We start from the raw sequence: 13,671 nt of genomic DNA on the forward strand, positions 1-13,671 counted from the left end.
TTTCCCTCCATTAGGTCCAGTCAGCAATACTTAAAATATAGAAATCCTGCTCAGTAAAATAGCTTCATTAAAAGAAATATTTCTTCCCTTACAAAAAGAATTCACAACCGTTTAGGGCCCAGTTTTTCAGAGCATCACGCTTCTCCGGTCGCCTTTAGTGGCCACTTTTGGGGATGTGAAAACCATCACCCCCGCCCCCAGCGAGAGAGAGAAAGGATGCGTCGTTGCAAGGGTTCTAGAAAACCAGAACAAAACTAATTTATTACAGTGCTGTCTTCATTATGCACCGCGTGTGCGTGAGTTAAACACAAGAAAATTATTGTCTTTTCTTTTAAAAGTGTCTACTAAAGATAAAAAGAATAAGGTAACAATTAACATGTAGTTTGTTACATTAAAAAATCTGATATACATATTTCTATTGCCTGTTAGCTTGTTCTAAGCCTCTTTAACTATTCCAAAAAACAAAAAGGAGAGGGAGAGAAAAGTCATTGTTCAAAGGCAAACATTCAATTCAGTTGATACAACATTACAGTACAGTCAACTAACATCGTTCAAGGAAGGTAGCAAGTCCGGCCTTCGCTGCTGGGGCGGGAAGTCGGCAGCCCAGGCTGCTCAGGCAGTTCGCGGCGGCTCCGCACCTGCACGTCCGCGGCTGGCCGCGTGGGGCACTCTCCCGGTGGCCGCGGGGGGCGGGGTCACGCCACGGGCAGAAGCACAGGGCGACCCTGACCTGCCATTCATCATTTATTGAGCACTGCAGTTAGAACAGCATGGTTGAGTGGAGCACAACTAAAACAAAATAATAATATAATCATCATGATAATAGCGATAAGGATAAAAATGCAATACACCCTGGAAGCCGAGGGGCGCTGCCGGCCGTGTCAGACCCTTGCGATGCGCTTGACTGGAGACCGAACCGAACCGAACGAAGCTGCTGACACACCCACCCGTCCTCCCACGCTGCTGCCGGCCGGCAGAGCCCGGCACGCGGACGTCGCCCACTCGTTCCCTCTGCAGAATAAAGCAAAAACGTCTTTGTGCTCCTTACTACCAGAAGCAAACGCCCGCCGAGTCACCACATGTAGTAGCTTCTGGACGTGTCCACCTGGGCGGGCTTCGTGTCTGCGGACCCTTCCTTGTCCTTCTCGTTGTCCCCCTCCCAGAGGTTGATGAGCGGCGGGTAGAGCTCGTTCAGCGGGATGGAGGAGGTCTTCTGCATGTACTTCTTCAGTGAGTGGTGGTAGTTCTTCCTCTTCAGCCTCTTGGCCACGTACACGGCCACGGACGCGAGGCTGACGAGGGCGAACAGGCAGCCCATCACGGCCGCCAGGGCGGTGCTGGCCTCCTGGTCGGAGAGGGCCAGCGCGAGGGCGGCGTCCTTGGTCGTCACGTTGACACACGACTTCTGAGTCTGCTGGTGAATGTTGGACACGGTGAGGCACACCTCGTAGTCCGTGGAAGGCTGCAGGTGCGTCAGGTTGTACTCGTGGACGTCCACCGGGACCCGGGCGGTGTAGGTGATGTGGGGGTTGTCAATCTTCATGGTGGCGGACGACCACTTCAGGTTGGACGTCATGACGTTAGAGTTGACTTTCCAGGACACTAAGATGGAATGGGACTCCGTCTGCTTGACGTATATTTTCAGCACCTGGGCACCATCCAGGAAGGTCCCATTCACCTTGATTGTCACCACGCGAGTGTCTGCCCCCTCGACATTTTGGGCGACACAGGTGTATCTCCCGGAATCTTCGGTCCGTATGTTAGATATTTCCAAGGTCCCTTCGCTACTCAGCTTGTACCTGTCCAGCAGCGTCTCCACGGTGATCTTGTTTCCCAGGGGACTGACCCAGTAAATGTCGGGCTCCGGCTCGGCCATGGCCCGGCAGTCCAGCAGCACCGTCGTGCCGATCTCCACGTTCAGGTGGCTGGGGAGCGTGTCGTGAGCGATCATGGGGAGGCACCGGTCCCCGGGGTCCTGGGCGAGGACCTCCTTCACCTGCTGCCCCCGGTACTCGGGCGGCAGGGCGCAGAACATGGACAGGGGCTCCATGAAGCGGATGCTGGTCTTGTTGGAGCTCACCCAGTGGATGACGCAGTCGCACCGCAGCGGGTTGCTGTGGATGCTGATCTCCCGCAGGCTGGGCAGGGACTCCACCGTCTTCTGGTAGACGGCGTTCAGGGCGTTGTTGTTGAGCATCAGGCTTTCCAGGGCGGGGACGCTGCGGAAGGCCAGGCGGTGGATGTAGGACAGCTTGGGGTTGTTGGTGGCCTCGAGCTTGGTGAGCTCGGGCAGGTTGTCGAGTGCGTAGCGGTCCACGGACACCAGCTCGCCCATGTTGTTGAGTCCCAGCTCTTTCAGCCGGAGCATGTCCTTGAAGTCCCCCTCTTGGATTTTGTGGATGGGGTTTTTGTTGAGGTCTAAGAACTTCAGATTCGGAACCTTTTGCAGCGCCAGTTGGGGGACCTTGACCAGTTTGTTGTCATAAAAAGACAGGCTCTCGAGACTGTCTAGGCCCACCAGGGCATTCCCGGGGACGTCGGTGAGGTACATTCCTGCCAGCACCAAGCTCCTCAGGTTGCAGAGGGGCTTGAAGTTCATGTCCAGAATCCCAATCACGGGGTTTTCCCCGATCATGAGGATTTCCAGGTTGGGCGTTGAATCGAACCAGCGGCTGTCGATGACTTTCAGCTTGTTGGAGTTCAGGTGGAGCCTGAGGAGGTTTCTCAAGCCCGAGAAGGCGTTGGCCGAGATGGTGCTGATCTGGTTGTGGTTGATGTAGAGCTCCTGGAGGTTGCCCAGGTCCCGCAGGCAGTAGTCCGTCATCTCTGTAATCTGGTTCTCCTCCAGGTGCAGGGTGGTGAGCTGCGTCAGGTTGGCCAGCCCCACCTCCCTGATGCTGGTGAAGTTGTTCTGGGAGAAGTCCAGCTCCGTCAGGTTGAAGAGCTGCTGCAGCTCGTCCACGGTCCTGGCGATGTTGTTGCTCTGGAGGAGCAGCACTTGCGTGTCGCTGGAAAGGTTGCCGGGGATGCGGGTCAGCCGGAGGTCGTTGCAGTCCACGGTGGTGGCTTCCCTGTACGTCGACTGCGGGGTGAACCAGGGCCTGATCTCGCACACGCAGAGCTGAGGACACTCGCTGCTTTGCAGGGACGACCCAGTTAAGGAGGTCGCCAGCAAGCCCAGCACCAGCCGGGAGGCGGCTCGGACCCAGCTCATCCTGGCCATGCCGCCGCCGGGCCAGCCCGGCCCCCACCCGCGCGCTTCACCAGCAGGCAGGCGCTCGAGAGCGGCGTGTCTGGGAGCCAGCGGGGAAGGCAGACATCCAGGCCAAGTCCCAGCCACGCTGCGGAGGGTTCCGGGGGCTGACGCGGTGGCTTTCCGGAGTTTCCTAAAGGCAGGAAGCACTCGGGTGTCGTTCAGCCGTGTTGCTCGGTCGCAGGCGTGCCCAGGGTGGGTGGCACAGGGGGCCCGGCCACGTCCGAGCCTGCAGGGTGCCTGGAAAGTAGATGGGGACAGATGTTACATCCGTTCCTGAGACTTCCTACATCACAGCCTTTCTTCAGTGCCCCTGAAAAGGCATAATAATCACTTGCCGATCAATTAGCAGAATGTTCAAAGGAACTCAAACAAGCGTTTGAACTGCAGGACACTTTTACTACATTCCACTCACAACACTAAACTAGTTACCACTTTTACAGTTAAATTGGGAGCTTATATGATTGGGTAAAAGACACACACACACCCCCTAATAGAAACACTTAGAAAAACCCACAGATGTCATTTTTTAAAAGCAAAAGTGACTTTAGAAACTATGCATGTTTATGGCACCAGAAAAAAGTTGAAAGGTCAGAAGCAAACCGCGAGAGGCAGGGAATTAGGGGCTCCAGGTGTGTTTTGGTTATTTGTGTTTTAATCACAACGTCATCTGTTTCCCATAGTTCTTTCCTCTCCAGATGGCACGCCCTGTAGACGCATTCAGCCGGTGCTTTTCCAGTCTGATGATCCTGATGCGGAAAATTAATTTCATACAACTGGAAGAGGATGACGTCGGCTTTCCTTATGTTCCAACAGCCACGTCTGGTTGTGACTGAATAAAGTAGTAAAAGGACCCTATTTGGCCGCACGACTGCTCTTCATTAAACACAAACATACGTAGCCCTGGCTGGCGTGGCTCAGTGGGCTGAGCCTTGTCCTGAAAGCTGAAAGGTCGCCAGTTTGATTCCCGGTCAGGGCACAAGACTGGGTTGCAGGTCAGGTCCCTGTGTGAATGAGAGGCACCTGATCAATGTTTCTCCCCTTCTCTTCCTCCCTTCCTCCCTTCCTCTCACTCTAAAAGTAAATAAATAAAATCTTTAAAAAAATAGCAAGCAAACATACATGTATGTAAACAGCACATGGATAATTTCCTCCCTCGCGCGGGGACGTCGCTGCCCACTCAGTGACCGCAGACCGCGGGTATATCGAATTCGCTATTTGACCGGCTGGAGACCGAGCTGCTTCAACTGTAAAACGCGGCTGGTCGCAGTGTCACCGAGGGGACGATAGGACTCTGCGGGAAGCTGTCAGCGTGGCGCCTGGCAGACTGTACGCGCTCACGGGCATGAGTTTTCTCTGACAGGGCTCGCCAGACAGTGGTCGTTGGGGGGCAGGGGAGTGAAGGGGGGCCGGAGCTGTTGGCTTTTCCTTAGCCATCGCGTGTGGGGTTCCATGAGGTCCTCGGAGGTCCAGGACGTGTGGCTGAGCGGCCCGTAGAGATAACCTCATTAGGTGACGGCTCTGGTTTTCCAGGTTCCAGGCAGGTGCAAGGAGCCGCTGTGGCCCCAGGGCCGGCACTGCTGTCCGAAGACGAGGCCAGCCGCTGGCTGCGGGAGGCAAGGTGGGCGTTAGGTCGCCTTGCACTTGTTTCCCCGTAAGGAACGTCCGTGCGGAGTATTGCAGGGGCTTCAGCGACCGGTGTTTCCTTCGCCTCCTACGCCTGCCGTGAGGACTCGGTAGAACAGCGTGTGACATGCGTGAAGCCCAGCTCAGCCCCCGGCAAGCGCTCCACTCAGGCGCTGCCATCGTTGCCGTCGCGCTTTGTGAGACATAGGTGTCCTTGTGTGAGCGACCGGGAGGGAGAATGACACAGGGCCCTTCCTTAAAGCCCCATGTTGCCCGTGTGTTAGTAGAAAGAAGGAAAAGTCCGATATATTTTTTGTTTCAAAAAATATGCAAATCAAACGACTAGTCTGACACGATAGAATCTTAAAAACCCATGCAGTGCAGGCCTGGCGATGTGGAGGCAGGAGGCGGAAAGGCCCGCGTCGCGGGGTGCTTTGCCCTCGCCTCGCGTGGCTACTCTCCACGGTAGACGTGTGCGAACCGCCCGTGTTACAGAGCCCGTGGTCCAGGCCCTGTCGGGAAATCCTATCAAAAGAAAACGTACCGCAGAGTCAGTGTTCTGAATATTTCCGTTACCCCCGCACACTTATTCCACTCTGTTTGCAGTTAGAGTGGCCCTAAAACAGGTATGGGGCCACGATCCGTGTGCACCGAGGGAAACCGCAGCCGCGTGTGGCTCCTGAGTCTTAATTCAAAACCGAAACCCAGGAGGTTAAAGCTACCTTTCATAACTCAGGTTTGGAATGTCAACAAATACTTGTGTTTTGATGTTTTTAAATTTAAGGACAGAGAACAAAAAGTAAAATATGTATTCGTTAAACTCCCCAAAGAATCTGTTGCTATTGGAACGAAAGGTTTTTAAGGGGCTCCGCTTCGAATACTGCTTCGAATACTATCATGAGTAATGCCTCCATTCTAGTTTAAATTACATGATTCGAGGTAATAGTACCGCAGTCCTGAAATTCCTCTTTGACACAGACACACGTCTCTGTAAATGAGTAGGCTGGCGGGCAAACAAACCGCCCAGCGCACAAGCGCAGGGTGTCATCTGCAAGATGTCAGGGTCAGAGGGCAGACCCTGTCCTCTCCCCAGCCTGCGTTTGGCTCTGTTTCAGGTGTTTCTCTTTGCACCCCCCTCTGAATTCTATTTAGCATACTTCCCCAGCCCAGATTTTGAATGTGGCATTATATACACAACAAAGCTTCAAAGAATTCTCAAACCACCCCACGCATTTAGGACAAAAGGCGCATCTCGGGAGCGCCTTGGGAAGGGAGTAGAAAGGAGGCCCGTTATCAGAACAAGAGAAGAAAGTGTCCCTGATGCCGGAAGTGCATTTGACAAGATTTAACACCCTTGAGTGCTGAAAACACTCAACAGCCTAGGAATAAAACTGCCTCAACATAATAAAAACCATATATGAAAACCCCACAACCAAACTCATTTATTGGTGAAAGAGTGTAAGGCTTTCCTTTAAGATCAGGAACAATGTAAGGATGCTCACTCTAGCCACTTGCATTTAACTTAGTACTGGAAGTCCTAGCCAGAGCACTTAGATAAGAAAAAGAAACGGCATCAAATGGAAATAAATGGAAAGGAAAAAGTTAAACTGTCTGTTTGTAGATGATGTGATCTCACCTGTAGAAAACCCTAAAGATGTCCCTCAGAAAACCCCCTCAAACTGTTACGACAAATAAATAATTTCAGCAAAGTTGCAGGATATAAAATAAACACATAAAAATCAGTTGTGTTTCTGCACCCTAACAACGACCAATCCAAAGAGGAGGTTAAGAAGATGACCCAGTTTATGGTAGCATCAAGAAGAATAAAATATTTAGGAATAAACTTATTAACCAAGGAGACAAAAGACTTGTACACTGAAAACCACAAACATCACTGGAAGAAATAAAATATACAAATCAATGGAAAGACATCCCATGTTCATGGATCAGAAAACAATGTTGTTAAAATGTCTGTAGCACCAAAACGATCTAGAGACTCAATGCAATCCCTCTCAAAACCTCAATGGCAAATTTTGTAGAGACAGAAAATCTTAAATTCGTATGGAATCTTAAGGGACCCCAAATACCCAAAGGCATCTGGAAAATGAAGGGTGTTCGAGGCCTCCCACTTCAGAACATGCACAAGCCATCAGTAATAATGGTGGCGTGGCACTTGTATGAAGACAGACATGCAGATCAGTGGAAAGAGAGCCCAGCAGGAAGCTCTTCTGCACAGGATCCAACAATCTGATGAAGGGGCCAAGCACACGTAAGGAGGAAACAGTAATCTCTCCAGCAAACAGTGCTGGATTTCACGTGCAAAAGAATGAAGTGAGACCCTGACCTGACGCTACCTACAAAAGTTAACTCAGAATGGAATAAAGACCTACATGTAAGACCTAGAGCTAGAAGACTCCTAGAAGGAAACGGGAAAAGCTGCAGAGCGTTGCGTTTGGTTGTGATTTCTTGGCTACGACGCCAAAAGCACAGGCGACAAAAGCAAACATACCCATGGGGGACTAAATGAGACTTAAAAAGTTCTGCGTATCAAAGGAAACAACCAACGGAATGAAAAGCCTGCAGAAGGGCAGGAAGTGTTTGAAAACCATGTTTCCGATAACACGTGAGAATCTCCTGCAGCGCTAGAATAACAGCCTGATAAAACACGCAAATAATCCAATAAAAAGAGGTAAGGTATTTGAATACATAATTCTCTAAAGAAGCTACACAAATGGACAATAAGTATAGAAAAAGATGTGCAATATCACAAATCATAAGAGAAACACAGATCAAAGTCACATCGAGAGGCCACCTCATACCCGTGGACATGGCTGTCCTCAGAACAGGAAGTAGCAAGCGCTGGTGACAACGTGGAGAGGCTGGAACCCTCATGCACGGTCAGTGGGAGTGTAACACGGCGCATTCAGCAGGGAACATAGCGCGGACGCTCCTCCATGAATCAAACCCGCACTCCCACTCCCGGTGTGTATCCAGAAGGCTTCCAAGCAGGATCTCAAAGAGATGTTTGCACACCAGTGTTCATCGCGGCATGAGTCACAGCAGCCGAGGGACGGGAGGGGGCAACGCACAGGTCCACTCGCAGGTAAGTGGACAGAGAAAAGGCACAGACACACGTGAAACGGGCAGTCAAGCAGCCCAAGGAAGGAAGGGAGTCCTGGCCGAGCTACGATACGGAGCAACGTCAAGGACAGTATACAGTGAAGTAATTACACAGGAGGCCATGTATTGTAGGACTCCACTCCCATGAAGCATCGAAAGTAGTCAAAAATCACAGGAGCAGGAGGGAGGACGCGGTTGCCAAGGGCTGGAGGAGCGAGGAGGGGGAATTAGTGTTTCGTGGGTATAGACGCGGCTTTGCGAGCATCTGAGATGCGTCACACACAGCGCAAATATCCCGAGCACTACTGAACTGCCTACGGAAGAATGGAAGGTGGTGAATTTAATGTTTTGTCATCATCATTAATAAAAGTAAGTCATAATTCAGTCCAGCTTTTATCATACACATACAAATTAATTATCTTAAATTCTGCAACAAATAAAAAATGGCTGGCACAGCTCTTTTTTTGAAAGGTGATACTGCTTTTCCCCAGGGCTGGCTGGACCAAGCCGGTCAAACGCGAGAAGAAAGTGCCCTGCCAGTGGCCGGAATGACGCTCCACAGACGAGTCTGGCAGCTTGAAGAAGCAGCCCCTTAAATAACAAAGCCAGGGCTTTGAGGGCCCAGGATCGGCAAGGGACACATTTCAAAGAGGCCGACAAACAATTACATAGTTAGATCTGAGGCTTTTTTCCCCAAGAAGATATTTTCGGGACACTCTGCTCTGAACATAAAATTCCACAGGAAGCGGCTGCGTGGCCATTCCCGCCAGTGAACTTGGCAGTGACGCCCGTTTCCCAGGTAATAGGTCAGATGGGATGTCACGTTAACACAAATCACGCTCTTCGGTAGGACTTCCAGCTCCGGTCTTTATGCCTTAAGTTCTTATGGAGTTGGGAGAAAGAAACGCGCAATCGCAATAATGTGGTGGTTACGTAAATTCCAGCAACAGCAAAAACCAGACAGCTCCCAGCTTGGAGAAAGAATTCTGTCTGCTGGGGTCGGGGGTCTGAATTCAGATTCTGACTTTTCACTCAGTAGATGTGTCACCTTGTACAAACGGTATATATTTCATGTCTCAGTTTCTATAGCTAAAATTAGGGCCTGTTCTACGTACTTCATGGATGAAAACGATGATAATGTAATAAAACGGTCCCCGTGAAAGGCTTCGGCCCAGGACGCGGGAGCAAGGCCAGCGCGGGGCGAGCGCTCCAGCGCGCCTTTAAATCTCTGGAAACTCATCAAGTTTGCCATTAAATTTCACCCTCCCCTGGCAGGGCTGCTGGAAGGTAATGAATAAGCAAATCTCTTGGGCATGACAGGTGTTTGGAAAAAGGCACCATTTTTACTCTTTACCGTTTCCATGATACTTTCAACCATTGTTACTGGAATTAATAGTGGCAAAAACTCAGGGGCCAAATCCTGCACGGCGGCGGAATCAAAGCCCTGTGCCGGCAATCAAACAGGAAAGGCAGGCCTCCAGCCTGGAAGTTGTCATCATCGAACTGACAACATTGTGGTTGCAGTAATGCACTAAAATTTGATGCTCCAGACGGGAAGAAAAACACCTTTTGGGGACATGCACTTTCACGGGCTTTCTTCGGTGGTCAGATTTACGCCATGTACATAATGTTTAGAAAAGTTAATTTTTTTTAGCCTAATGGGTCCCCATATAGATCCCAGGCTATTGCAGCATTCAGATTTGCTTGTTTTCTTTCGAAAATGGCTTGAATAGTGGGGAAATGGGGTTTTTGTTCCAGTCAGCTTTTCTTTTCTCCCAGTTAAAAATGCCCTGTCTCAACATGCATTCTCCCTCCTGGCAGGGGCAGGGGGCAGGGGCGGGGTCGGCACTGCAAGACCAGCCGGACTGGGCTCCAGGGGCCGAGCTCCCCGCCCGGCCACACCGGCTCCTGCGGGTGCGAGCAGCTGACGGCGCTACTCCCACCGAGGCCTGCCGGCTGCTTGAGCTGGGAGCCCGGCAGGGAGGTGAGCGTGGTTTTCAGAGACAGCCCCGGTTTCCAGTTCAGGCCTGTGACCTTAAGCAAGTCACCGGGCTTGCTTTCTGAGGCTCAGTTCCCTCACTTCGGAAAATGGAGATCATGAAAGCTCCTTTGCAAGGGCGGTGAGAGCTGGGATGAGATGCTAAGTGCGCAGTTTTGGCGGAGGGCCTGGCACCGGGCCTGGTAGGTGCCGGCTGCTGCTGTTTGCAGACTGGACGCCTCCTGCAGGACCTGGGCCTCCTCACGGGTACGGGGACGACCGGAAGGAGGGGGCAGTGGACATCAGCCGAGCGTCTTTCGTGGTATCGGCGACTGCGCGTTTTGGAAAGGCCCGGCCGGGGCCTCCGGACAGTGTAGGCGGCTGGGGCCAGCAGAGCGGGCGAGGCGGCGGCGTGTTCCTCAGGGCGGGTTGGCTGTATCTCCTTTGGGAAGGAGAGAAGTCTTGCAAGCGCACCCGGCTGTTTTCATTTGGGGACGTTGGTTTCTTGGACTTGTGTGTAGCCTCCAACCCTATGTAAGTCTTACATTTTGTTCTGCAGCCATTTGCCACAACTATGTCCCTCACTCACACGTCACTGAAAGCGGGACCCCCCCCCCCCGGCCACGTGGTGTCTTTGCGAGGCCCGCAGGGGAGGGCGCATAGGGAAGAAGAGCCGCTGCAGGCTCCACAATGCATTGCAGCCGGGACAGGATGGTGCTGGGCCGGGGGCCGCCCCGGAGAACCCCTCTCGTCTATCAGCGAGCGTGGCCGAGGGGACCCAGCGGCCGCGTGAGGGCGCCAGGTGAGGGGCCCTTACTGTGGGGCTCGCCACAAACTTCCTGTTGATTTGAGCATGCCTAGAAACACTGCGTCCTGTGTTGGTCCTCCTAAAGTGAGTAGGTTGAGAGGAAAGGCCGTGGAAGCTCCCAGGCCGGGCGGCGGGGGCCTCAGGAGGCCATCAGGCCGCCCCCTGGGCTGGAGAGCTGCGTTCCTCGGCCTTCTCCGCGAGGCGCCCCTCCTCCCCAGCTCTGTGTGGCAGTCAGTTGCTAGGGAGGCAGGGGGTTTGGCGCAGGGCCAGTTTGCAGCGTCTGAATCGCAGGAGACCCCCCTGTGACGCCTATTAGCTAATGGGAGTGTTCGATAACTAGGCGATCAGATAGAAATTTAAAGGTATTGTTGGCAAATACTTCACATGTGGAAACCTGCGGTTAGGAAGTGTTTCAGTGCACATCTTTGACGAAAACTTTAGCGTTTAAAAGAGCATTGCATTTACAGAAGTTCAATTCACAGTCCCTTGTCTTGGAAAACCGACTTTTGAAGGAAGACAGAACCTTAGCGGTTCCCTGGGTCAGTTGGTCCCCAACCTTTTTGGCACCAGGGACCGGTTTTTCCGCAGACCGTGGGTGTGGGCAGGAGGCGGCGCTCAGGCGACCTTCCCTCGAAGCCCCGTTCCCAACAGGCCACGGACAGTACGGGTCCGTGGCCCAGGGGTTGGGGACCCCTGTCCTCGGTGACCCGAGACGACCCAGTTAATTGGCAGAAGAATGCAATAAAACCCCAAGGCCTTGATCCCGAATCCACCATTTCCTAATCTGACCACTTTAAATTCCTATGTCGATTGTCCTTCATTTTATGTTCTTGTGTTATTATTGTTATTAATTGACAAAGTCTCCAAACGTCTCTGACGTGCCGGGTGGCATCAGCGCACCGATGTACCGAGGGGAGGACGGACAAAGGGCCTCTGGATCCCCCCATGTCCCTCCCTGTTCCGGGCCAGGGCACATCCGCCCCTCGGCCAGGGCAGGGCAGGCCCAGCCCGCACGCGGGGAGAAGCCCAAGGGCGCGGCCGGTCCTGAGCCGAGCACCAGAGCAGCACCGCGTTCCCTCAGTGCCTGATCCAAGTCCAGGTCGGAGGCATGGTGGGGAAGGGCGCTGCGGGCGAGTCCCGGGGAGCAGCACCTCCTTCTCGCCAGGACGGGGCTTCGCTGGTCAGAGGTGAGTGGGCGGGCTTCCCTGGGACCCACGGGAGCCACACGTGCTGGGCCAGGCCCTGGGGTGCCCGTCAGCACCGCCTCCCAGTCTGGAGAGGAGCCCCGCGTGTGGGAGCCACGCCCGACTCCGTTCCTCCTCTCCCAGCAGCGCCCCACCGGGCCTCACGCGCTTCAGGGTTGGCTCGATCCCCCGGGCAGGGCCTGAAACCCTGTGAAGGACACTGGCCTGCGGCGCCCACTGGTCACTCAGCATTGATCAGAAGCACAGGAACACGTCATCCCATTCCGGGAGAGCGCAGCGGTTGCTGAGGGCCCTGCCCCGTGACCTGCGCCTGGGCCGCCAAGGGTAGGGAGGACAGCGCGATCAGTCACTCGATGGCCAGCGGGTTCCAAAAAATTAAGTCAGGTCAGCTAAACGATGTTCATTGATTTTGGCAGGGAATCGATCGTAATGGCTGATCTATTCCACAAAAGCATGGCCAAATTGCGAGTTTAATTTGTAAAACGCATACATTAAACTTCTCTTAATTCACAGATTTTCCTACCTTGGGGCTGACACAAACCACGTGCTTATAAAAGCCACACTCTTATTCTTAAGAAACGAGCAAAACCTGCGGTTCCGCCCGTGTCTGCTCCCGACTCGCGCTACGAGCGAGGAGGGACCTGCCTCCCGGGCCCGGCTCTGCAGGCCGCGAGGAGGCCCTGTTAACGGGCGTCTGATTTAATGAGATCGGAGCCCTGGGGCTGAACGCATCCTTGGTGGGCGCTGACAGTGGGCCAGGGCAGCAGGACCAGCCCCCGCCCCCGGAGCCGACGGCCCTGTGGGGAGAGGCTGGGCAGGCGCAGGCACCGCCGGAGCGGGTCCGTGCCGAGGGGCGCAGGTCCTGCGTCCGGGGAGGGAGATACGAGCCCGTGCCGCCTTCTCCCCACGCCTTGTGTCCAGCACCACAACTGGCAAAGACAGAAACTGCCTACGGGGCGGGGGGCTGCTGAGGACGCAGAGTGTGGCTGGTGGGAAGGCGACATCCTGTAATGTTTTTGTTTTATTTCAATTGTACCTGCATAGCCAGATGGGGCCCGTGGCTACCATGCTGGGCAGCGCGGCCCTGCGGCCCCAAACTTAGCTGGTCCTTAATCCCGGGAGTTTAGAAGACGGTGGGTTTTCGTGCCCGACGGAGATTTCGGTGGAGCGGGCCTGGGAATGAGCGCCACTGTAGAAAGCCCCCGGAGGGCCGCGCGCAGGCCCCGCGTGCCTGTCCCCGCCTTGGGCCGTCCTGGCCCGGCTCTGCTCGACTGCCGCTCGCGGGCTCGGGGTCGGGCAGGCACCTCGCCCTGGGCCTGGCAGCTGCAAGGACGTGGCCTGGCTTTGCTCCGTCACTTCGTTTCCTCTCGCTCCCTGCTCTTCCTGGTGCCCCTGGAGACGACCCGAGTCCAAGCTTGTAGTCGCGGTCCGGGCTTGTTCTGTGCGTCATCACGGGCCCAGGGCCTGCCCCGGGGCCTGGCCCGCGAGGGTTTAGTGACTGCTGGCTGAGACAAGCAGGTGCGATGTCACAGGACCTGGTTTAGAGGCTCTCCCACTTACGGGGCTGGTGACACCAGGGGACAAAGCCCACCGGGAACAGGTGCGTGGACGGCGGAGTAAGAAGCAAATGCAAGAAAGCCATGCGTGCTTAAAAATGCTCCTAATTTGAATCCAGAAGGAA

At 54.0% G+C, this 13,671-nt stretch overlaps 1 protein-coding gene across 1 annotated transcript in view; it reads right to left on the reverse strand.

The window, feature by feature from the left end:
- Nucleotides 1-333: 333 nt before the first annotated feature.
- LRRN1 (leucine rich repeat neuronal 1) overlaps nt 334-13,671 on the reverse strand; it is a 31,751-nt gene continuing 18,413 nt past the window's right edge. The window contains exon 2 of the mRNA XM_054594533.1: nt 334-3,493. Coding sequence (XP_054450508.1) covers nt 1,073-3,223 — 2,151 coding nt within the window. The 5' untranslated portion in view covers nt 3,224-3,493 and the 3' untranslated portion in view covers nt 334-1,072. The remainder of the gene's footprint in view (nt 3,494-13,671) is intronic.

The sequence above is a fragment of the Pteronotus mesoamericanus genome, unplaced genomic scaffold (genome assembly GCF_021234165.1).
Source record: "Pteronotus mesoamericanus isolate MK-2021 breed Mesoamerican mustached bat unplaced genomic scaffold, CSHL_Meso_final scaffold_533, whole genome shotgun sequence".
NCBI lineage: Eukaryota > Metazoa > Chordata > Mammalia > Chiroptera > Mormoopidae > Pteronotus > Pteronotus mesoamericanus.